The following is a 26,121-nucleotide window of genomic DNA, read 5'->3' on the forward strand; positions in this document are numbered from 1 at the left end:
ATACAAATAATTTGTAAAGGGAATTCTCAAAATAAGAAAAACAACCTCTTGTGCAAAACGGATACTGTTCTTCCTTTAATCACAGTTTTATAAAATACAGTTTAAGCCAATAATTATCAGGAAAAAGAAAATAGACTTCTTCAGGGTCAATACAGTAGTAACATACAAGTACTGGACAAACAAAAAAAGATATTCACAGACAGAAACTTGCTAAAATGGAATCTTCAACATTACAAGTTCAGGCAAGGGAAAAACACAGCCTTTAACATTTGGTTTAAATAAAACAAGTTATCTATGTATAAACCAAATGGAGCACATATACACCTTAGAAATAACATTGCTACTCCATTTGCATTTACTGCACAAGGAAAAGTAAATGCAAGTACTTCAATCAAATATAACTATTCAATAGCTGTGATAGTCGTTAAGTAAGCACAAAATATACTGTTTGGCAAATTAGTGTGAAATTCCAACTGCTCTGAGCAATGCAATAAATATACAGCTATACTGTGAAAATGCTTTATGCACAAAAGAATGCTGAAGTTTAATTGCCTGCAATCAGTCACAATACAAAATTTATTGATATTGTACAAAGTTGAAGTCATCATTTGGACAATTACCAAATCAATATAGGCAGTAATCACAGCAATTCGTTCTTTTTTCCAGTATAAAAGTGAAAACAGTTACAATGTATAGAGGCAATAACATGGAAAAAGTTTACTTCAATACTAACTAGTTAAACAGTATATAATCAAATAAATGGAAAAAGAGTTTGACAAGCAATAGATATATATTTTCTGTCTCCTTGATCTTCAACACCTAGGAAAAAATCCTAGTACCTAGGAAAAAATCAAATGTTACGAAAAATTACCTTAATGACATTTACAGGCAGATTTATTACAAAATGTACATTAAAGAAGTTTTTCACTATTTGAGCATGAGACAAGTGTTTGTTTTAACCCTTCACTCCCCTTCATATTTCCTAGGATATAAAGTTTCCATTGATACTTATCAATTGTTAAAACTATATAAAATGACTTCACTTCACAAATGAGATTCCTGCTTGTAATGTGGTATAACATAAAGAGCACATCAGCAATGATGATGGCACACAACAAGTCATTGTCACTCAATAATGGGGCATGTACAAATTCCATGTACTAACAGCAGCCAACAGAAAAAATTCTCATACAACAGTACTTCCTTCGTAGTCAGAATCATCAACCTCTTCATCCTGAGTTCCATTTGAATACGAGTAACTTTGCTCAGGTTTTCGACACACAAGGAAGACACTATCATACTCATATTTTAGCATTGAGTGAGGATTCTGGGCATAGGTTGTTTTTACTCCTGTTTCTTCTTTCTGAAAAATCGAAACGGAAAAATTTAAGCCAATTGTAAAACAGAGACCTCTAAGTGAAGTACAGTTTGTGATAAAATCTGAAAATACTTCTGCTTAAGAATTCTAGCAATTCAATTGGAAAAAATTGAATGATAAGTTTATCTCATAAACCAAAATATTGCTATCACATTTTTTTCAGAATACTACAAAAGTATAACAATCAACAAGATAATGAATTTTTTAGTAATAGGATGAACATACAAGGTGTGATAAAAAAAGATAGGACTGATTTTATAACTTGTTTATTTCAAGGGATACAGCTTAATCAAACTTGTCGCCCTCAAAGTACCTGCCTTGGCTGAAAAGACACCTTTGCCAACGTTTCTTCCAGCTCTTGAACCCTGCCTGGTAAGCCGCCTTAGGGATCCTTTTCAGGTCCACTGTACAATTATTTTTAATGTCTGCAATTGGCGCCCTTTCAAGGTGGATTTTAACTTTGAAAAAAAAAGTCTGATGGAACCACGTCTAGAGAGTAGGGTGGCTGTGGGATCATGGAAGTTCCGGTTCTGACAAAGAACTCTGCCACAATCAGTGCCGTGTGAGCTGGCACATTATCGTGGTGGATATGCCATGCAATGTTTCTCCACATGTCCAACCTCTTTCGGCTCATTGCGAACCTCAGCCTCTTCATAATCTTTAAATAGAAATCTTTGTAGACGGTTTGACCTGAAGGGATGTATTCTAAATGAATCAGCCCTTGCCAATTGCAGAAACACAGCAGCATGACCTTAACATTGGACCGGGACATGCGAGCTTTCTTTGGTCATGAAAATGAGGACCTTTCCACTGAGTTGACTGGGTCTTTGTCTCAACATCATAACCGTAAACGCAGGTTTCATCACCGGTTACGATGGTTTTAAGAAACTCTGGGATCCGATTCAGGAGTTCCTCACAAATGTCCACACGTTTTTGTCTCTGTTCATCAGTCAGCAAACACGGGACGAATTTTGATTTGCCATGCCCAAAATGTCTGTCAAAATTGTCAGATAGGATCCAAAACTAATGTTCACTTCCTCGGCTATCTCCCTAACAGTTGAATGGCGATTTGCCAGCACCAAATCATTCACCAATTTGACATGGTTGGGGTCTGTCGAAGTGGAAGGTTGCCCCGTTCAAAAATCTTCATCTGTTGAGATTTTGCCCGATTTAAAACGACTGTGCCACTCATAACACTGGCTTCGACTCATAGCTTCATTAATAAAGGCTTGCTGAATCATTCCAAATGTTTCCATAGCACTTTTGCCAAGTTTGAAACAAATTTCACGCACACATGCTGTTCCTCTAGCTTCTTCATTGCTGCCGCTGCACATGGCGATGAACAGGTTAAGATACGTGCTGCTGAGTAACAACTGGACGTAAACAAACGCAACACCTCTCATTTTAGTTATCAGATGTGTCGCTAGATGGTGCACTGTGCCTTGTTTTGATCCGTTGAACAGTTTGCGCAGAATAAAATCAGTCTGGTCTTTTTATGATCACACCTTGTATTTCCTCACAAGTTTTCACTAGCACTGTATAGTTTTGGTTACTTTGATGGGCCCCTGAAGTATCCATTCAGACTATTCAGAAGTTAAGGAGAAAATAGACAAATTGCTAGCTACAAGGAAGAATCAGATAATCATGGTTTGTAGAAAAAGTATTGGGAAAAGTTTGGGAAAACTAAATTTATTTTAGATCTTGCTACATCGCCTCAAAATTCTTCTAAGTACAGCCCTTGGGCACCGAAACACTTGTGCCAGCAGCTTTTCCATGACTCAAAGGCTCCCTGGTAGGCAGATTCCTGAAGGTCCTTTAGGGTACGAGTGCAAGCTTCTTCGATGGCACTTAGGTACCCATGGTGGTGTCCTTTGAGGGAGGATTTCACTTTTGGGAATAGGAATTGTCTTATCTAATTGTGCTGTCTGACAGAAAGCCAAACGACAAGAAAACTAAAAATCCGAACTGCTGAGGACTTTCAAGGGTGCTTTAAACAGTGGAAAAGAAGATGGAATAAGTTCATAGCATCGAATGGAGAGTACTTTGAAGGGGGCAAAATCGATGTAGACTAAATTTTGAAAAATAAAGTTTTTATGGCATCAGTTCACGTATTTATTGGACAGACCTCGTACGTGCACACCTTCATTGATAATGTAAAAGAATTTAAAGGTGTCAAGCATCAACATTTTAATGCGCTAATGGTTGCGGTGTTGCAACGCGAACTAACTGATACAGTAAAATTTCACCATTTCAATCTTACCTTCATTAAAATTTTTTTAAATAGCCCTTAGTGTTCCCATAGTTTGCTTTTCAAAAAAGTATGCTTCAAATGGGCTTGTATGGATGAGGCTGGTATCTTCATTTAAATACTACTGTTTAAAATATGAAGATATGCCAAAATTTTAAACTAACATCTAAGAGAACAAGGTATCATTCATATTTTCATGAAAAAACATATATGCTTTCCCACAATATCTCCAGGGATGTTTAAAATTCACAATATATGCTCTTAAATTTCTAATTGTGAAGGGGGACGGTACAATTACTTCAATGCATATGAGATAATGGCAGATGAGCACTTGAGTTTATAATTAAAGCAAGCATTAATTATTAGCTACCAAAACAATATATTATTTATGATTAAAAATTAAGACATTTTAGGAATAGCTTTGAACACTAAGTTATAATATAATTTGTACTGGTAATCAAGTTTTAGAACATGGGATCAATTGGACCATATCATATGCATTACCTTTCAGGAATTAAGGTAATGACATTAATAAGTATATTTATAACCAACATAGTATTTTTTTAGCAAAATCTGAATTTTAATTTGATGCACACAATGTCAGTGAAAGAGTATTTATAAGCACATTTATTGAATTTCAAGCAAAACAAAACTCATAATTAGCATGAATAGGTCAAGGTTGATACTGATGAGCGTTAACTAGGCTACCATTTTTGATAAACCCAACATATAAACAAAATTAAGTCCATGACAATATAAACTAACAGTACGATTATCAACAATTTGCGTTGTTTTTTAGAACTAGAAACAAATAGTTATTAAATCACCTTAAAGACACTTTTTGGAAGAAAAACTCAACAAATTTATTACAAGAGTTGTTTTAAATGTCTATGTGTAAATGAAAAATACCTAATATTTTAGGATAAACTAATTTAATTTTAAAACATAGTCTCCATTTAAGCTTCTATACTTCATTTAACACTGCTCTAGCTTATTGTTTTGTTCCAAATAATGTGATTCTTCCAACTCTGATTTGTTTCATGCCCTTCTATTTTGAAACACCATTCCGAGTCTTGATGCTTAAAATTACGAAGTGTTGTGTAGGCTAAGATACTCCAGATAGTTTACTGGTTTATACTTTCAATAATGCTATCCAACTAACAAAGCTAATATCATGTGAAAATAAATTTGTGCATTTCAAAAACTGGAAAAATGATAAAAAAACAATTATTTAAATTTTCTTTGACAGTCTCTATCAAAAAAGTTGTGAATAAATTGAAATGTTTTACGAATCATCAGCTTCATAGCATTTCAGTTGTGGTTTCAACAACTAAATCATTTGAAACTTTTATAAATGTCAATACTCGGCAATTAAGATTTCACAGAAATCACAATTTTGTCAAGGCAAAAATTAAATGAAATCAGGGAATATACAATTCTAATGAAATAAATATTTACTCGGAATTACCTCAATAATGAAACCAATTCCAAGAATAACCTCCTTTACTAATTCATAACTAGGTTCAATGGATTCCTCTCCAAGCATATCTGCAAAATGATACAGTAGTGGCCCCAAGTTGATCCATATACCACCTGGAAATGTGTATCATGAAGAAAGAAAGATAAGTAAGTACAAAATTGTGCAACATATGTATGACATGAGATATTCCAAAATTGTCTAATTTCATCTACAACAAAGAACAACTAAAAGAAAATATTGTACTTGACTCTTTGACCAACCTGAGAACTCTTTTGAGTGGCCATCTAAAGCCACCATTATTATTATCAACAGTGATGTTATGACCGAATGAAGTTTATAATAACAATAGGGAATAAGCACAACAGCATTTCTGCACTCCTTAACATGAAAATAACACCCTATCTTACAATAATACATTTTTTAATTCCACGTTCTTTTGGTCATAGCAAGATGATTAATAAACAGTTTGCAGATGATCAAGCAACATTTAGTTGGACAGCCAAGACTTTACGGCTATAATTCAGTGCTTTACAAATACAATGTGAGATGGCAGGTAGACTAAACGAAGATTAGAAGAGCTATATGCACTAATAAAGACTTAGAAATGGAGATTGGCAGAGCATGGATCTGAAACCTAATATTGGAAGTGTGAGGGTACTTGTAGATAGGATGCTTTTTAGACATTGGAGTGGGGAAGAATAAAGAAAAAAGGTTCAACAGAGAAGAAGACAAACGCTTAAGTTTTAACCAAGAACAGTGGAGAGAAGAAATTGCTAGGGGGCTGGTAGCATTTATTTCAACGTTATCTAAGATCCTAAAACAATGAAATTAAGAATTAATTAAATCAGAACCTACCTGGAGTGAAAACAACACAAATATGTATGCATATAACCCCATCTTATCAGGATGAGAAATTTGATACGTTTATCAACTAACCCTACAGTATGTTAGCTCAAAACATACAATGCATGGGTTTCCAATTCCAGCAACATTGAAGATCCTAAACCACAACGGCTACCAATTGAAACATCTAAATGGAACACAAGTAGGCCGGTCCAATGTGCCAATATTGTAACCCATGGAAAATCATGTCAAACAACAAATATAATCTACATATACAGGATCCTATAAGTATCAAGTCTGGTTCGCTGTAGCCTCAACGGAGCGGTGGATGGGGGTCCGACTGGTTGGCACGGTAGAGGGGCCCCCAACACTCAGGCACAAATTAGTTCAGTGGCCTCTGGGTATGCATTGAGACAGGAGGTGGATTGTTTTGACGTGTGATTGTTTGCAGTGTTGTTGTGCCACCATGGAGCGCACCGTCAAGCAACGCTACGCAGTGAAGTTTTGTGTTAAACTTGGGAAATCTACATCAGAGACCTGAACTCATTAAACAGGCTTATGGGGATGATGCCTTAAGCCGCACAAGAGTTTTCCAGTGGCAAAAAATCTTTAAGGAAGGTCGGCTGCTCGAACCGATGCTCAGGTGGTCAAAGTGAAAAAGGTTTTGGACTCTTGACAGGCATTTAACCATCGCCCTTATCATTTGAGGAGACCGGCCTTTCAGTCAGAACCGTCAACACCATTGTAACAGAGGATCTTGCGATGAGGAAAGGGTGCATGAAGCTGGTGCCGAAAGTCTGGAGCGAGGAACAAAAACTGTCGTGGGTAACATTTTGCGAGAAATTTTGGACAGCAGCCAGGAAGATGAAGATTTTCTCAACAACCTTATTACCTCAAAAGATAGCTCGAAAAGAGCTCAAAGGATACCGGTTTGACTCCATCGAGGCAGTTCAAGCAGCGATGACAAAGGCTCTCAACAATATTCCGGAAACCGACTTCCAGCGGGCTTTTGACGAGTGGCAGATGAGCCAAACTCCATGTGTATCGATGCAGGAGGAATGCATTTGGAAGATTATTCAGCAATTGTAATGGTAATTGCAATAAATTTTCATTTTTGGAACCAGTCCCGATACTTATTGTACGGTACCTGTAAGTCATATTTAAAAGACTACAATATCAACTTTTAGACATAATGCATAAAAACAAATTATTTTGTAATTAATTCATAGCTAACGTGTAAATCCTTTACAAAGGTAAACATTTTGCACTTATACATATATAGTTTAAAATTATCACTTCATATGGAATCTAAAAATACCAGGGTGAAGTGATAAGTTATCGGCCTGACAATGAAAGACTGTGATTTTCAGTTAAAAAATGATTTTATTTTTCTACAAAATCTCCCTTGACTTTAACACACTTGCTCCAGCGTTTCTCCAACATCAGTATTCCTTCCTGGAAATGAGAGTCTGGAAGGCAGTGAAAATAGCCATCTACCCCATCTAAATGGCCCCCCTCTCAACTCCTTCACTGGACATGAAGCGCTTCTCAGAAACAAAGTTCTTCAAGTTTGGGAACAAATGGAAGTGTGAGGGTACTAAATCAGGAGAATAGGGGGGATGGCCGAGCAAATCGTACCCCAAGTCCCGTGGTTTTCCCATCACCAATGCATCTTTGTGAGCAGATGGCAGCAAGTTGTCCTGGTGAAAGATGATTTTTTTCTTCTTCAAGCCACGTCATTTCTCGCAAATTTTGGCATCTAGCGGGTTGAGGAGGTTGGAGTAATGTTTGCTTGTAAATTGTTCTGCCTTTTTCAAGGTGATCAATTAAGAAGAACCCTTTGGCATCCTAAAGCACACTGGCTATGAAAAACCTTTAAGGCAGATGCGATCGACTTTGCATTCTTTGGCGCTGAACCACCAGCTTCCACCCACTGCTCCGACTGCTGTTTCATTTCTGGTGTGTACCGGTGGACCAATGTTTCATCCAAGGTGAAAAACCGCCACATAAAATTAGTTGGTTTCCTCTTGAATCAGTCCACACATTTCTACGAAAATCATTTATGCATTTGCTTTTGATCGGCATTCAGCAAATATGGCACATACCTAACGCAGAGCTATTGTGTCACTAATTCTTTGTGCAAGATGTTTTGCACCCTTTCTTCCCATATCCCCACGGTCTCAGCTATCTCACTCACCTTCACTCACCTATCGTCCAACACCACATCGTGCACCTTTTCGATGATTTCCGGTGTGGTTGCAGATTTTGGCCGTTCTTCATGTGGGTCATCATTGAGGGATGTGCAACCACATTTAAATTCAGCTGTCCAGTTTTTTACAGTTGATATTGATGGAGCAGAGTCCCCGTACACTTTTTTTAACTTTGGATGAATTTCCTTAGGGGTTAATCCAGCCAAAACAAAGAATTTTATGACTGCACGAAATTCAAGTTTTTCCACTTAGACAAAAATATGGAAAACGTCTACTACAACATTATGTGTAAGCAAACTACTCAAGAGAACAAGTAAAAACTTGTCTTACGACCTAATGCCATGTGCACTCAGGCAAGAGTCATACATTTTTACTGATTGGAATGCCATCTCTATGTCAGGCTGAGAACTTTTCACCTTACCCTTGTAGCATCTAAGAGAAAATATAAACACCAAAGTTTTGATCAAACAGGATAACATAAGCACAAAACTGCAGCATAAGTGCTTCTAAAATACACACAATATTTTTTCACAAATATTATGGACTTTATAACAAATATTGGCACATATATTTGTAACTGTTATGATAGATATCACCTTCACATACAAGGAATTTCTTTGGTCCCCAAAGCCCACATTACTTATAGATTACCTTGGATAGGAAGTGTTCATAAAATGCACAAAGATGAGAAAATCTGTTATGCAAATACTGTGGGCATGCCAACTTCTTCAAGCAGAATTATTTCTGTGCCATTACTGCTATCTTAAGTTATTTGCAAGGACTCTAAAGTAATAGTACTTATTACTCTTTCACGGTCCATATAACTAAGTATTCTATGGTATTTGTCCATAGTAATCTTTGGTAAAACTCAACAAGACCAAGTTGGCAGAGTTCTACATTAATTACAATTAAACTTGGCTTGAGGTACAAAAATTAATTCTGGTAAAATATAATTCTACATATTTTTCCCAATGTGCCCTTTAGATACTCAAACAAAATTAATAAATTAACTAAATGGGCTTCATTCATCCATTAATAAATAGTGCAGTTGTAAAATAGTGACAAAACATTCTATTTACTATACTTTCACTGACACAGCAGTAATCTGCAGAGGTTTATTGGACCTACTGTTTTAACCTGTTTGACTGTAGGAAGAAGTATAATGTCATGTAATGGATACTCATTCACTTGCCTGGTTTGATTATTTTATAAATTGTCTCAATGAAGGCCACAATATTATTGGCACAGTCAATGAAGAAACATGTTGCCACACAATCCCAGTAATCATTCTCGGTATAAATCTGTAAGAAGATTAAGGGAATTATTATTACATATATTATAAGTAGTTGATCATTACTCAATTCTGCAATTATTGTCACAAATATATATAATGACCTTACTAAAAGCTTATTTCTTTCATAAAATATTATGCAGCTTGGCTATAGGGACACCTTAACCTATTTTGGTTAAATCTCCCAGCAACCTCACATAACAAATTGTGTTAAGCGGTGAAGTATGACCATAATGGCTTAAGCCAAGACATTTTTCTGTAAACTAAACAACAAAAACCATTAATTTTTTTATATTTCCACAGATAATTATTTCTGTTTAGCCTCCATTACAGCAAACTGTGTTAAATGCAGATAAATAAGTGTATGAATACATGGGGTAAATAGGCTACTGAAATTTATAATTTTTTATGAATATGATGTGGAGTGTTTCTTATTCTATGCCAATTCTCCTTTGATTACTTTATTTACAGATAGGCAATCAATCTGAAATACAGTTTATTTGTATACTAAAAAAACTGGAAGGGTAAAAACTATATGGATCATACAATAAACCTTCACCAAATTTGGACACCTGCTTAGTTGCAATATCATTTGGTTACAATAGATGGCTAGTTTTTTCCATGCGCTTTTGTGAATTCTGAAACACACACCTAATTATTTTGAGTTCTTCAAACAGTAGGTGCAGCAAAAATAGCATCAAAAAAGTGTGGCGCTTAAAGAAAATACATAACTTTGAACATTGTAGGCAAGATGATGGTACTTGAAAAGTTGGAAGCTGGGATACCTGTAGCTAGTTTGGTATAGCTAAACAGACTCTGATCTGAAAAAGAAGAAGGATAAAATCAAGGTATTTGCTCTAAAGTTTGATTTTAACCACCAGAATACCAACTGGAAGCCTCGGAAAATATTAAGGTTATCTGAAGATGAAAAGCTAGAAGTACATTCTTCTATAGTACAAAAGCAGCAATCATGCAGTGTAAGAGTTCGTGGCAATAAAATAAAGCATGTTGCAAAAAAAAACTTGCCAACCACTTAACACACATAGAACTTCACTGCAAGTATAGGTTGGTCATGAGGGTTTATGAGGGAATTTTTGTGATTAAAGAGTGTCTACTGAATTCACGAGTGCTGATAGTGTACCGATGAATATAATGTATTTTTTATTTTATTTGCATGCACTGATGGCTGAATATGATTTAAACTAACATTGAATGTATAATACAGACGATATAGGCCTGGACTGAAGGGCTTTACCAGAAAACATGCTAGCTTTAAGAAGTAACTCAAGAGGTTTCTGGGCACAAAGAAGTAAGGAAAGAGTCTCTATACTTCTGTGTGCTAATGCAGATGGTAGCCACAAGTTGAAGGGTATTGCTGCGGGAAAATTTAGACAACCCCAAGCTATTAGGGAAAATTAAAAATGAACTCCCTTTACTTTTTAGGTGTTAGATATATTCACAGCTTACAGCAGTTATCAGACTGGTTTCTGGAAAAATTATCATATTTATTAGACAAATATTTACTTTTCTTTCCAGTTTTATACAATTCTTGTGCAAGAATGCATTTGATGGGATAACATTGTATAATGACTGAAGTCATTAGAATACCTAAAAAGAAAAGTTGTTGTCTCAGGCGTAACTTTATGGAATATGCATAACATATTGAAATGAAATAATTGTCTTTGAAATTCCACACACTTTATTTTAAAAACACAACCCAGGTTTCGACGCTGAACTTCATGACCTGATGATAACGTTCAACGTCGAAACCTGGGTCGTGTTTTTAAAATAAAGTGTGTGGAATTACAAAGTCAATTATTTCATTTCAATATACTTAAAAAGAAGTAGCAATCAAATATTAACACCAGTGCAACCTTTTTTATTTGAGTTCTAGGGTGAATAAAAATATTCAAGCTAAGCAAAATCCAAACTAATCACAATTTGACACCTGAGGAAGCTGGGTGGTGATAAATACATACATGCACATATGGAAAATACCATATCCATGAACAAACATTGCATAACATTAATGCTTATCTGTAGGCATAAAAATTCTATGATACATCATCTGTGTCCAACATCATTAAAAGCCACCGCTTTCATTGCCATGGTCAGAGTAGTGCCACCAAGAGAACTTGCAGCAATTTGACAGGGTTGCATGAATTTATCATTCAATCAGAGTGCCAATTGTACACACACAAACATTTTTTGGAAGTATACGAGGGTGACAAAAGTGAATCAATCAGGATTTGTGTAAACAATAAACTATAAACCTAATGCAGTGGAAATGTAGTGATATCTAGAGGAGTTATTAGTCAACAGGGGAAGGATTGATTGCTTGGATTTTTTCAACTGCCACAGAACCACCAGAATTACTAGATAGTTTGAGGAATTGGTCAATTTAATTTAAGTGTCATTTATCTAAATTCAATAAAATACACTTGAATCAATCTGCATTAGAGTATTGAATTATCCAAATTTGTTCTTGGAAAACACAAATCCAATTTTTAGCAGTGTTTTCCAAGAGATTTCATTGGGAATTATGACAGTAAAAAATCACTCATACTTGCATTAAGAATCATATTAAAAGTAGATTTTATCCTTTTCAAAAAGGAGAAATAATTAAAATATGTTTTTTTATGAAAAACAATCTTACCTCAAGGAAATCACCAGCTGCCATTGAGAATTGAGCATGAGGTGGCAGGCATGAAGGGTTGACATCAGGAAACCTTACGCCACGTGTCTGATCTGAACTGCTAAGACAGTTAACAGACTGGTGAACCCATGGGTGAACTTGAAGTGTGTTAGGACCTTCACACCTACAAATATGTAATGAATAACACTTTGCGATGAACACTATATTTAAAAATTAGATTCTAATCCAATGTCTAGAAGTAGTGAAGAAATATCCCAGTAGGACACTGAATTCAGCCAGACAATACATGAGAACTGATATTAACAGAGTTACTTGCATATTTTCTTGATTCACAGTTTGTAGATACACTAATCAAAATGGAATTTTTTTAATTCAAAGGGCCACACACTTAACTGTGAAAATTTGCCACAGCTTACCGATTGTTTTCAAACCTATAGGGAGACGGATAAAATGCACTTTTTTATTCCAAAATGGGTTCTAAAACTTGCCTGTAATTTATGGCCCGAGAGGGTATGGATATCTATGCCTAATAAATAGCAACCCGATTGGCAAGGAAAAATACTTACTATAAGTATTTTTTCCCTCATCAGGTATAGAAAATGGTTGACTTTATTACATATTTTGATTATAACACAGCTTTGAGCCAGTAGTACACAATCAAGCTTTAATATTTCATTGACAGTACTTCCTAACAAATTCCCAGAAAAATCAAAAATGTGTTGTTTCATCTCCATGTGGTGCTGCTGCAAAACTCACACGTTGGGCTAATTGGGACGCTGCTGCTCTGCTCAAACTGTATTTCTTGTGGTAAACTTAAGAGTCTACTGGCACTCAGCCTGAGTATTATGATAGTGTCATTCAATGCAATACATGTTCCTTTCTATTTAGTATGAAAATCTGCTTATACGAACAGAAACAAAAGTGTTGCATGCAAATTAAAATTTGAATAACCTCATAGGATCTAAATAGGGAAGATTGCCATACGCTCCTATATCCCTGAAGCTTGAAGGACATGTTAAGAACTGGATAATAAATCACAGGAAGGGCATGATTACTGTTTTAACAAAAATTATTTTAATTGAAGTGAGGAAAACAACAATAGGTATGCCTATTGCCAATTTCTCTGGGTAAACATCACGGTGCGAGAGATGAATGTAATAAATGGTTTGTGCATATAGAGCGGACCTACAATAGCACCAAAAATACCATTTCAATACGAAAGAAAAGTTATAGAATTCTACATTATACAGGGTCCGTACAATAAGTATCGGGACTGTTTCCAAAAATCAAAATTTATTACAGTTATCATTACAACTACTTAATAATCTTCAAAATACATTCCTCCTACATCGATACACTTAGTTCAGTGCATCTGATACTTGTCAAAAGCCCGCTGGAAGTCAGTTTCCGGAATACTGTTGAGAGCCTTTGTCGTCGCCGCTTCAACCGCCTTAAAGGAGTCAAAATGATATCCTTTGAGCTACTTTTGAGCTATCCTTTGAGGTAATAACGTTGACCAGAAAATCTTCATCTTCCCGGAAGCAGTCTAAAATTTCTTGCAAAATTTCCAGCCACAAAAGTTTTTGTTCCTCGCTCAAGACTTTCGACACCAGCTTCACGCTCACTTTCCTCATCGCAAGATCCTCTGTTAAAATGGTATGGATGGTTCCAACTGAAAGGCTGTCGTCGTCGGGCATCCGATGGGGCCTTCCTTAAACATTTTGCGCCACTCAAAAACTTGAGCAGCTTAAGGCATCATCCCCATAAGCCCGCTTAATGACTTCAAGGGTCTCTGTTGCGGATTTCTCAAGTTTAACGCATAACTTCACAGCATAGCGTTGTTCGATGGTGCGCTCCATGCTGGCACGACGACACCACAAACAATCACACATCTCAAAAACCCACCTCCTGTCTCACACATGCCCGGAGACAACTGAACTCAAGTGCATCCGAGTGGTGAGGAACCCCTCTACCGAGGCGACCGGTCAGACTCCATCCGCTGAGGCTACAGCGAACCAGTCACGATACTTATTGTACAGATCCTGTACATCATAAACTTGAGAAAAAGGATGATTTGAAATAGGAAAAATAAAGAACACAGATAAGGTATCCTTGACATTTGACATGCCATCAAATAGAACAGAGGACATTTAAGGCACAGAGTAAGTAATGATGATGACTTCTGGTAACAAGAAGACATTCTAACCTGTGTTCTTGTGTGTTACCCTAAAGGTTTAAAACTCTCTTTGTTAATCTTTAAATAAAAAATCCTCCCTGTTGTATGAGTCCACATAGAATTTGCATTCATTTTCTTCCTTAAGGATGGAATGATAAAGCTGTGGTAATGGAAGGTGTGGTCCAGGCATCCAAATGGTCTTCTGAAGATATCATTTTTGTTAGCGAGCGATCAGTTTAAGGCCCAGAAAACAGAGTTAGGAAAAACCCTTGCCCCAACCACTAAACAGAAGACAATCAATGTGAGAGTGGATCAAGTAGATTGAGGCACCAACTTATGACGTCACACGGATGGGAAGAATGAAATGGCTTACAAATTCTAGTGTTTATGAGTCGGTGAATAAGATCTGGCAGAAAGTTACAAGTGAGACTATCATAATGTCTTTTAAAAAATACAGAAAGAGCCATGCACTAGATGGAAGTGAAGATGACATTGTCTCTGAGGACAAAAGTGGAAACTATAGTGAAAATAACTGCACATATGATTGTAGCTGCAGTGATGACAATTTTCTGGGATTCTATGATGAATAAACATTCATACATAGTAGCTAATTACTTAATTAAACAATTCCATTTTCTTGGCATAAAGTGTTCACATTGAAATACTAATACTTCAAACCTTTTGGTCTGATCCATGAATTTTTCATAAATTTTAACTTGAAAAAAGAGTGTGTATTATGGCCCAGAAAATATGATGTCTAGTTGACCATGACCATTTCAAAATAAAAAGATGAGGTAAAAAATGTGGAGAAGGAAAAGGTAGAAAAGAGGAGGAGAGGAAGAGGTATGAGTTTGAATAACACAATGCTTCTCTATGGCCTTTACCCAGACTTTTATCTTCAAGAAGCAACCTTTGAGGATATTATTCTTCCTTTCTTCCAACTCACTTCTCTCCCTTAATTTCTCTCTTCCCTAATGCTAAATTAAAACTTTAATTTTTTTAATTGCACAATTTGTAAATGATCATGACAAAATATGATTCATCAAGGTTACTTATTGATGAAATTTTCAAAATGATTCACTCGTAAAATATTTTGTTCTATTTAGTATGAATTTGAAACTCAAACCAGTCTTGTAGATATCAATAGGTCTTGCAAATAATGAATAATTAAGGGTGTAATCTCAGAATATTTTGCTATTGTCATTTGCCATTCATTAGGTTTTTATTGATATTTTAAGATTTCCTTTGTTATTTGTCCAATGTAATTGGCAGGATGCTGTTTTTGGTCTAAATAAATAAAATGTATCCATTTACAGGAAAAATGACTGACAAGATTGGCTGATCTAAATAACAGTTTTTGGTTCCACAAACATTGACTGTTTACAATATGCTAATCAGAAATATGCATAATGTCATTAAAAACATTAACTCCAGCAGAAATTTTTAATATTTACTACATTTTTCTAGCAATTGCAGCCCTGGAATTCATAGATAGAAATTTTCTGCAAATATGAGTTTAAGATTATATATCACCATATGACTTCAAATTAGAGGGATTTGTAAGGTCTATGTGAAAATATGACCGATTAAATTATTACATAGCTACTGCTATTAATATTCAACTTAAATTAAAACAGAGAACTCGAATCTTTTATTAATATTTCCTGCACCAACCAAAAAGCAGTAGTGTGCCTTCGATGCCTTTCTTTAGATAGCTAAGACTGCCAAAAGATTTCCATGTGCAACTTTTGGCAATTTTAGCCAGGTGAACCTTTCATGTAACACCATTGGTAATTTCAGGTTATTAAAAAGACATCATGACACTTTCTTTTAGGACTTTTTCAATCACACACACTAGAAATTAATGGCTATTTCATTCTTCCCAACAGTATACCATCATGAGTTTGCACCTTAAAACCTTTCTTTCATACTCAAGTGGCAGTTTCAGTGGAAGTTTTAACCATTCAGGAGCATAAGAATGTAAATATTTTTACTCGTCTGCATTCACTAGATCCACCTTCTGCTCCCTCTATTCTTGTATTATCTCCTCTTTTTATATGGAGTTTAGTTTCTGTTATTATTTTCATATTATTGAATTTAATATTAAAAGCAACCATTTTCTATGCCTTTCAATATTCTCATAATACTTAAGGTTGAATGCCTGTAGACTCTGAGTTTATCGGGAGAGGTAAAATGTATGTATGTATTAGCAGCAGGGAGACATCCCTGTTAGACCAATGCGTATGAAGTTTTGTAAAAGCGCCACATGTAAGAAGAAACTAAACATGCTACGAGGGGGGACCCAAAAATAGCAGGAATGTTGTTATAGATTCTTTAGTTCTTAATATATTTACATTAAATTTTGTTCACCTTCAAAGTATTCCCCATTGACCACAATGCACTTCTCCAAACCATGTTTCCATTGTTCAAAACATTTCTGAAATTCATTTATCGGGATCAGGCCTTCAGGCCTTCTTGCGATTTTTGTTTTACCTCCTCCACAGTGTCAAAACGCTTTCCTTTCATGTCCCTTTTGAGTCTCGGGAGCAAAAAGAAGTCACAGGGAGCTAAATCCAGTGAGTAGAGGGAGTGGACAATTGATGTCATGCCTTTATTTGTCAAAAACTGCATCACGGAGAGGGCGGTATGAGCCGGCGCCTTGTCATGATGGGAGAACCAATCGCCTGTATGCCAAAGATCTGCTCTTTTGAACTCCGTAACACTCCAAGCATCTCACCGAGTTGATCAATGGTTCTAGGGGATCAATTTTCGTCAGCTCTTGATGTCAAGGGCGGCCTGAACGGGGCTGGTCTTCAATTGACATTTCACCATTTTTAAAACATGTAAACCACTTGTAGACTCTGGTTTTGCCCAGGTCAGCTTCCCCATAAGCAGTATTGAGCATTACAATAGTTTCCGCAGCCGATTTCCCCAACAGGAAACAAAATTTCACTGCAGCGCGTAGCTCTTGATAATCCACCGTCACGTTTTTCACCGGAATGAAAAAAGTTGTTTCACTGAAACAGCTCTCACAGACTGACCAATCCAGTCACAGTAACGGCGCTGCGTACACTGATGCAGGTGGTGTGAGCCTGCCATACAACCGGCCGAACAAAGGCTTCCCCCACTTTCACACTCCCTACTGCAGCCCAATTCCTGTTACTTTTGGGTCCCCCTTGTATATTGTAAATCTACAATTTATTTAGGAATTTTTTATGAAGTATTTTCATTAATATATTAAAACTCTGTTGCTTACTGCTGACTCAAAATCTTGATATTATCAAAATTTGTGATCAAGGCAATCATTTTCTGAGTCAGAGGCAGGAAAATATACTTTTCACTGCTCAAAGGGATAGATACATGAAGTCCAGACAGAGGAAGTACAAAGAAGAGTAAAAAGGGAAAAGTATAGAGCATTATCTAGGAAAGATTCTGATAGAACACTCACTGTGAAATCAATCACGAAAATCCCAAAGCAACAGCTATTAAAAGAATAATATTCACAGAGTCTGAAAAATCATCCTCTCTCAGATAGTGTTCCCTTTTGATGACAATCTTTCTTACCAACTCTCAAACCATCTCCTGATCTCACCAAAAGGATATATATACACAATTCCTAACCCTCACATCCTAGTTAATGGTAAATACAAACTCGATACAATAGTCCTGCAATGCAGGACTAACCTGCAACAATTGTAACATCATAAATGTGAAAGAGACTGGCAGAAGAGCCATGAAATAAGCGTAGGAATAATTAAGTAGTTTAAAAATATTAATCTCATCCCTTCATTTAAAACAATTGTTATCGATTACAGCATGGGAATCAAATTAGTAGCACTGAAATTCTGGTTTTTACAGCAAAACGACAGAACATAAGCTTATGTTATGGAAAGTATATCATTTCAAGGCTATGAAAGAAGTGATGGTGGTTACATATTTGTATTTGGTAAAAACATGAAAAGTAATATCTTTATGAGATGAAAGATACAAACATAGGAGATAACGTAGATGCCACATTTTGAGCTCAATGTAACTCACCTGTTAAGAATAAAATTTGACCCAAAGAGCATAAATAAGCTGAACTCATTTCCTTGACACATAAATCCTCTGCTTGCTATTTCATAAGCCAGTCTTCCCAGTCCAGCACCAGGTACTAAAACTCGGTGCTCTTGCCTTGAGCTGAAAAAAATATGCAGCCATCATTGCTTTGCTTCAGGTGTCATTTTCATTGTACATATTTGTGACACACTAATTTTACGAACACTTTTATCACTCAAATTTAAAATGAAAATAATCATTGTAAGGAACCTCAAAAACTTAAGGATGCATAAAGTAAAGAACACTTTTAGCAATTTAATTGGTAATAATAATCCTGCAACCACACCCAATTTTTCAACTGATAGCATATGCTAATTTTCTCATGTTGCATCAAATTATGAAGAGATATTAAGAAAAGGTATTGCGGATTAAAAACGCATCAACACAAAACTAAAGGAAAGGTAACTATTTTAAATCAACTGGACTGGTATTACATAATGACATAAATTTTTTAATTGATAAATTCTATTTAATTTAATGCAAATGTTGACTAAATAAACTTTGAAACTACATGCAATGTATAAGGAAGCTAGAATTGCTCACATTTTCATCACTTGCCATTCTAATCTTTCCTGCAATGGTGTGTTCATTGTAAAGGAAACACTTTCAGTAAACAACTATCAGCAGGAAAACCCAAAATACCACTATAACAAATACATATTTTGGGAGTCCTTTTCTGATTTTTTTCCTATTGTAATTTGAATGAACAGCATGAACATTCCAAGAAACTGCTGGAGATACCGCAGCAGTAACTTTTAATGGAGTCATCCACTAATATGCATTTCAATGCAACAATTTCAGAGCGCAAAAATCATTCGCCTTGACCGGGATCCCTGTCAAGGCAAATGATTTTTACACTCTGAAATTGTTGCATTGAACAATATGAACATATTAGAGGATATGTTCCAGTATTTGTGAGCAAGACATCAAATCTTAAAATTTACCATATTCGGAGAAAAAATATTCCTATTAAACAATATAATATTATATACAAACTAAGAAGTGAAGAAATTTCAGTTTTGCATACAGAAATATAGTGCTTCAAAAAATGTGGAGATCTCACTTTAGCACTAATGAGTCCAACGATGATGACGATTGATGATGATGTAGCTGATGCACACCTATACTGAGCATAACAACTGCTGCTTTTAAAATTCTCATGAACCCGAAGGGAAATACATGCTGTAGTAACCTAGAGCTAGTCCACCACCTAATGGTGGGCTGCAAGCAATTTTATGCTGGCTATCACGATAGTTCTTTCATGAGGGATACAAGCTTGCTCTGAATTATGAATATGAGCCTATGGTATTATAAGGCTTTGGTTTCGCTTTTGATGTACAAAAGAAAATTATCTACAACCGAGTGATAGAATGCCTCAACCATTAAGAGAAAATACTAAACTGGATAAAGGTACTGCAAAACCTGGTAATCTTGTATACCCTATCATTAATTTTTACATAAAATTAACAAAAGACTTGAATGACTGAAGCTAGAAAGGATGGAGAGATTATATACGATTGGCTCATGGATGGACATGGCAATGTTAAACGGGCTATTATTACCTGGCATGTGAGATGTGCTAGGAAGAGGGTGCTCAGTTGATTCTGAATGAGAAGAATGGTACATATCCAAGGAAATATGCTAATTATGGCCCTTTAATGGCTAACCAAAAGTCAATGTTTAAAGATTAGTAATTGCAGTATTTTGCACAAGTGGATTACCACCCTGAAATCATGAAGGACCACTTTCTAGGGAAATTGAGAGGCTTTAAGCAAATTAACTAAGTTGCAGAAGAATTTAAAACCTAAATTACTATTACTACTTTTGAGAAATTTTTGAAGACCATGACCTTAATGGAAGAATAGTAGCAGAAAAGAGACTTCTTAATACAACCCGTACATCATGAATGACTGGGTTGGTGTTAGAAAGGTTATTAAGTAAAAAGTCTGATGATGTCCCAATAGACTCTGAATCTTTTAATTTTATTAGTTCGGTTGACAATATTATGGCTGATATAAATAATATCAATCAAACCTCAGCTAACTCTGCTAATAACCTATTACGTAATATTCCCACCACCAATTCTACATTTAGATGGAAAGAAGTTTCTCAGATAGATATAATTAAAGTAGTGAAAAAGTTCAAGAATTCTAATGGTAAAGATTTGTTTGGGCTTTCAAATAATTCAATCAAATCTGTAATTGACTGATTAGCATACCCTCTTGCCATTGTCATTAACTCTTGTCTCCAGTCTGGTTATTTTCCTGATCAGTTGAAGTTTTCCAAGGTCATTCCTAGTCACAAACGTGGTGATATTAGTTCTCCAAACAACTATCGTCCTATTACAATTATTTCTCCACTTGCAAAAATCATTGAATCAGTTGTATTTACCCAAATCCTGGACTATTTTGAATCTTTAAATCTATTTAAACCGACTCAGTTTGGTTTTAGACCCAACAAATGTACAACTAAAGCTGTTGAATATGTTATAAAGCAAATAATTAAGGCTTTTGAAGGTAATCAATGCTTGGCTTCTCATATGTGACCTCTCATAGGCTTTTGACTGTGTTAATCACACAATTCTTGTAAATAAGTTGAAATATTATGGTTTTAAGGATACTGAACTACAATTTATTTTTTCCTACTTATCTGATCGTAAGCAGTCAGTTTATGTAAATGGTAAACCATTAAATATTAAATATGGTGTACCTCAGGGCTCTGTGCTAGGACCTCTTTTATTTCTGGTCATGATTAATGACTTGTGCCCCAATATGATTACTAACTGTGTCCTCTATGCGGATGATACTACTTTTCTACATAGTTCCCCCTATCATTCTGATGCAATGAATAGAGTTCCTATTATACTTAAAAAGGCAGTTGATTGGTTTTCTGCCCACAATCTCCTTATGAATCCCAACATAACTCAGCATCTTCTCTGTGCACTAAAATCTAATACACCAGATAGTGGGGGGATCGAGATGGTTCGGGGGCTAACGTACTGGCTTCCCACCCTGAGGGCGCGGGTTCAAATCCCGGCGGTGTTGAATATTTTTCAGAGGTATCTCAATCCCTACTTGAGGTGCTTCGTGGAGGGCACTTTGAGTGAGTACGCCGTCCGTCGGATGGGACGTTAAACTGCGGACCCCTTGGCGCCTTTCGTAAAGAGTAGGCTAATGCCGACGCCGGGTTTCTCTCCACCCTTCATCCTTTCCTGTCCATCCCCTATGGCGCAAATGACCTCAGCTGTCGGTCGCCTCCCCTCAAAACTACTACTACTACCAGATAGTGTCCCTGTGAAACTGCTGGGATTTTATTTAGACTCCAAGTTAACATGGAGTGCTCACATTCTACACATTAGGAAGAAACTTGCACAAGCCTTATTTCTACTCAGAAAATTGAAATTACTGTGTGTGTATTATGTATGTAAATTATGTGAGTAAGAACTAATTAATTAATGCCTACTATGCATATATATGCATAGTAGGCATTAATTATGCCTACTATATATATGCATTTCACTCACATATCACTTATGGCATTAGACTTTGGGGGCATGCATTTAATATTAAGCTAATCTTTGTGATGCAGAAAAAGGCAGTCCGTACCTTATCTAACTCATATCCTCTTGATCACTGTAGACCTCTCTTTTTAAATTTAAAAATTATGACTCTACAATTTATATACATTCTATTAATTAGTTCATGTAAAAGAAAATATGAAAATGTACTCCACTAGGGCTGACGTTCACAGCCATAACACCAGAGCCAAGTCTACAATTGATTTTCCATACTGTGGGCTAGACAGGACTTACAAAGTTGAAGGTCTAACTATCAAATTGTTAAACATGCTTCCAAATTCTGTAAAGTCAGCCCGCAATGAGGTGTTCCGCAGGGTGCTGCATGATTGGCTTACCTCCAATCCTTTATACTCAATAGAGGAGTATTATGAGCTAGACTTTACTAGCCTAAAACTATAAGGTTGAGTGTGAGTTGAATATTAGGTCTATGTATACAAATATTTTCAATACAAGTATTTCATGTGATTGTATATAGTGCTGCATAGTATATTATCCATGAAAAACTGTATGTTCCTATAAAAAGTAAAAAAAAAATGTGAAAATGATGACATCTACCATATGTGAATATGATTATTAGATGAATAAAGTATATTTTTATTATTATTAAGGATGCTTAAAAAAAGTGCTAGGGCCATTACGTGACCCCCAAATGGATGATAATGCTGAAAAATAGTTATGTTCATGCATGGAAGAAGTATTGCTCCAATGAAATGGTTGTGGCATACATTTATTCGTTTGTATAGATGGAAAAGTGGTGATTCTAATGAAATCATTGGATTTTTTACAGGATGTTATATATTAGAGGATTAATGAAGGATATGATGGAGATAAGAAATACTGAAGGCAGATAAATAGGAAAATTGGAATAAAAAAACAATTTATGGTAGAGGTGAACTATTAACAAGGTTTCCAATATCTATCAAAAATTCTTTGGGGTTTCCAGTATATATTTTCAGTTTCCCAGAGCTTTCCACATAAAAAAACAAGACAGTTTCAGCAAATACAGGTAATTATTATTGACAGAAATGATGATGAATGGCTAGTGGTCTTATAGTTATGAATACTTGTTTGACGGAAAGCTGAACTTCGAAATTCAAATGAGTTGGGAATAATATAAGGAAAGGAAAGTGTGATAGCTTGAAAGGATTGATCGTTAAGTTCACTGTAAGTATATGTGGAAGATGCATCTGGTTGAGAGAATGAAACGTGGTGCGTATTTGAATTATCGAGTGAAAAATCCCATCAGTGCAAAAAAAGAGGCATCTAAGAGGATGGTAGCAGTAAAAGCAGAGAAGCTAACATGATTAAGTACCCTGCTATCAAAGAGAAAAGAAAAAAATGCCATGGAAGAAAATAAGGAAAGAATATTAATGGCAGAATCAGAAAGAATGCGGAATGGTTTTGATTGAAAAAAGCTCTTCTGGAAATGGATAAAAGGTGCAGTGAAGTGAAATAGTGACATTTTCTTGGAAGAGCAAAGAGTAAAAGACTCCAAGAGTGAGTATTTTGATGATTTATACCATGATGGTGAGTAATTTGAACGTGAACCAAATTGTAGTGACAATAAATACTAAGAAGTTGTTAAATAATGATGTAACAGCATAATATGAAATGATGTAACAACAGTAACAATTCTGAATAATGGAAAAGCTGGCAGTGTAGTTGGTATATTAAGTGAAATTTTGATTTGTGGAATTTTGACGTGTGAATGTGACTAGACACAAAGTAACTACATAGCTTTAATAAAGAAATTTTTCACTTTAATTTTGAGCATATACTGTCCAGAATCATAGCATATATTCCATGCAAAGAGAGCTTATTAGTTCCAAGAAGGTGTGAATGCTGTGGTTAAACATTCAGAGGAAAAAGAGAAGGGCTTAATAGGTAAAGGAAACATAAAGAAAAACTCGGGAGAATTGCGATTTTCAGAAAAATAAAACCCAACATCAGGTTGTATCAAGCTTAAGGAAAAGTACTTGAGGAGGGAGAAGGGAAAAGTACAGAAAAAATAGGTGAAAGATTGATGAGGAAATCTGTTCAACAATTTCCAACCAAATAATTTAGGACTTTCAAAATTTTACATCATAGCCTTCCTTCCAAGTGTGTAAAATAGCATTCAAATCAAAAGAATCCAAGGCATAGTAACTGTAAGATGAATGTACCTACGCTCCTGAAGCAATGAAAACGATGTTTTGAAATATATGATGAGAGATATGACGATGACGATTCGAGATATGACGACGAAAATCGTTTCATCTAAGGCATTAATTATAAGTTAGACAAGTATCCTCTTTCTAACAATAATTTTTCTACTTGCTTTATGTCATAAACAATTACAATTAGCTATTTAGCATCTAAAAATTACATAACACTGTCTTTATCATTTGGAATTGAACAACTCTTTACAAACATTCACAATATTGATATTCACTGTAGTAAGTCTAACAATGTATGAATGTAAAAAAGTACATTCATCCACTTGGCATTAATTGGAAGGGGAAATGGGAAAGAGATGGGTGGATTGCAGGGTCAAGTATAGCCCAAATTTGAACTTCTTGTGCCATGGCATCGTTTGAGCAAACAAGTAAAAGATTAACGATTGCTGACCTATTACTGTTAACATTCTCATGCCGGTACAACTCTAATCGTTCATAGTGAACAGTTTTAGTTCCGCATTATAGAATGACATACTGATTTAACGAATTGTATTTTGATTCTCATAAATGGGAACTGTGGAATGAGATAATCTCACAGACAGACTACATGAAATGACAGGTTTTAGAGCCCAATCTATCACTTATTGTGATGCATGAAGCCTTACCGAATAGATTCCGGATAGTACTTTTCAAGTTCATCAATTATCGGCTGATAACAAGCCTGGCGCTCCAACTTCCCTTCATCACTCCAATCACGAACAAACTGCTTCAATGTCGCCTGCACCTTTTCCATATCAGCCGGACTAGGCTGCGCCGTAGGCGAACTAGTAGCCGTTTTCTGGATTATACACATGACACAATTACAAGGGATATTTTAAATACAACAAAAACGTTAATCACAGAAAAAATTACTTAAAAAAGCTTTTAAGACATACTGAGTCAACAAGATGTGAGTTTTCAAATATCGTGGACACATCCTTGACGATTTTCTTGATGATCTTATCGTTGTTTTCCACGCATGTTTTCAACGTCGATAAATGTTCACTGTACCTAGCCAATAATCCCCTGTGCTTATGAGGTAGCTTGGCTAGGAATCTCTCCGTTCGAGCAATTCTATCCAATGAATGAAACCTGGAATGAGAATATTAACAATATATCTTATTTCAATATATATATATATATATATATATTAAACATATTACTTTATTTAGATAAAATTGGCTCAAGTAAAGTCCATCACACAGACACTTGGATGTCCACTCTCAGAAATGTCACAATATAAACAAAGCAGAACTACCGCAAGAAATAAATAGAAGGTCGGCAAAAGAGTCATAATTCCAGAAAAAGGGTTAGTGGGATGCCAAAGGGTTTAATCCTCCTTACACAAAAAAACATTTTTCTGGGATCTTTCCTTCGACAGGGTCAATAAATTAATCAATAGATGAACTTCGAGTGAAACAAATCTAAATATTTATTGTTTGAACATGTCTTAAACTTCAATGAGAGCGAAGGGGACGGGCACCCAAGACCCAGCTTATACTAAAACCTTATCCTCTAGCTCTACAGAGACTGTTTACTTTAAAGAATAGAGCCTCATTTATCTCGGGCTCAAAATGTATAAGAATTATGAAAAACACAGCGACAAAACAACTCCGCCAATAGAGTTTTTAAAGTAACAGATAGTCTTACTTGTAATGTTTGAAGGCTCGCACAATTCTGAGGAAGTGCTCCCTCTCTTCTTTCTCATCCTGTGAGCTATCCATTTTAATACGAAAATTGCGTCAATTTTTCAGAATTTCCTACTTATAACAGAACATGTGCCAATTAAAATATACCAGCTATATTTTCAGACCACGATTAATTGTTTCAAGCAAACAGTTCCCACCAATCTATCAAATATTGCGACTTTTGTGATGCTTTTTTTCATAATGATTTAACAAGATACCAGATGTCTCCGGCTCCGATCGCTCTAACCTTGACAGAAAATCCCGTGATTGGTTGGTTAATA

At 35.6% G+C, this 26,121-nt stretch overlaps 1 protein-coding gene across 1 annotated transcript; it reads right to left on the reverse strand.

Annotated features, from left to right (window-relative positions):
- Positions 1 to 69: 69 nt before the first annotated feature.
- On the reverse strand, positions 70 to 26,005 carry LOC139686083 (carnosine N-methyltransferase). The gene is made up of 8 exons (XM_071583219.1): positions 25,803 to 26,005; positions 25,049 to 25,244; positions 24,779 to 24,951; positions 18,321 to 18,461; positions 12,107 to 12,269; positions 9,352 to 9,460; positions 5,095 to 5,219; positions 70 to 1,363 (listed from the first exon to the last, which is right to left on the reverse strand). Exons 1-8 carry the CDS (start codon positions 25,874 to 25,876, stop codon positions 1,187 to 1,189), a joined length of 1,158 nt encoding a protein of 385 aa, XP_071439320.1. The 5' UTR covers positions 25,877 to 26,005; the 3' UTR covers positions 70 to 1,186.
- Positions 26,006 to 26,121: the final 116 nt, after the last annotated feature.

The sequence above is a fragment of the Hetaerina americana genome, unplaced genomic scaffold, assembly GCF_022747635.1.
Source record: "Hetaerina americana unplaced genomic scaffold, ioHetAmer1.1.p SCAF_1, whole genome shotgun sequence".
NCBI classification, from domain to species: domain Eukaryota; kingdom Metazoa; phylum Arthropoda; class Insecta; order Odonata; family Calopterygidae; genus Hetaerina; species Hetaerina americana.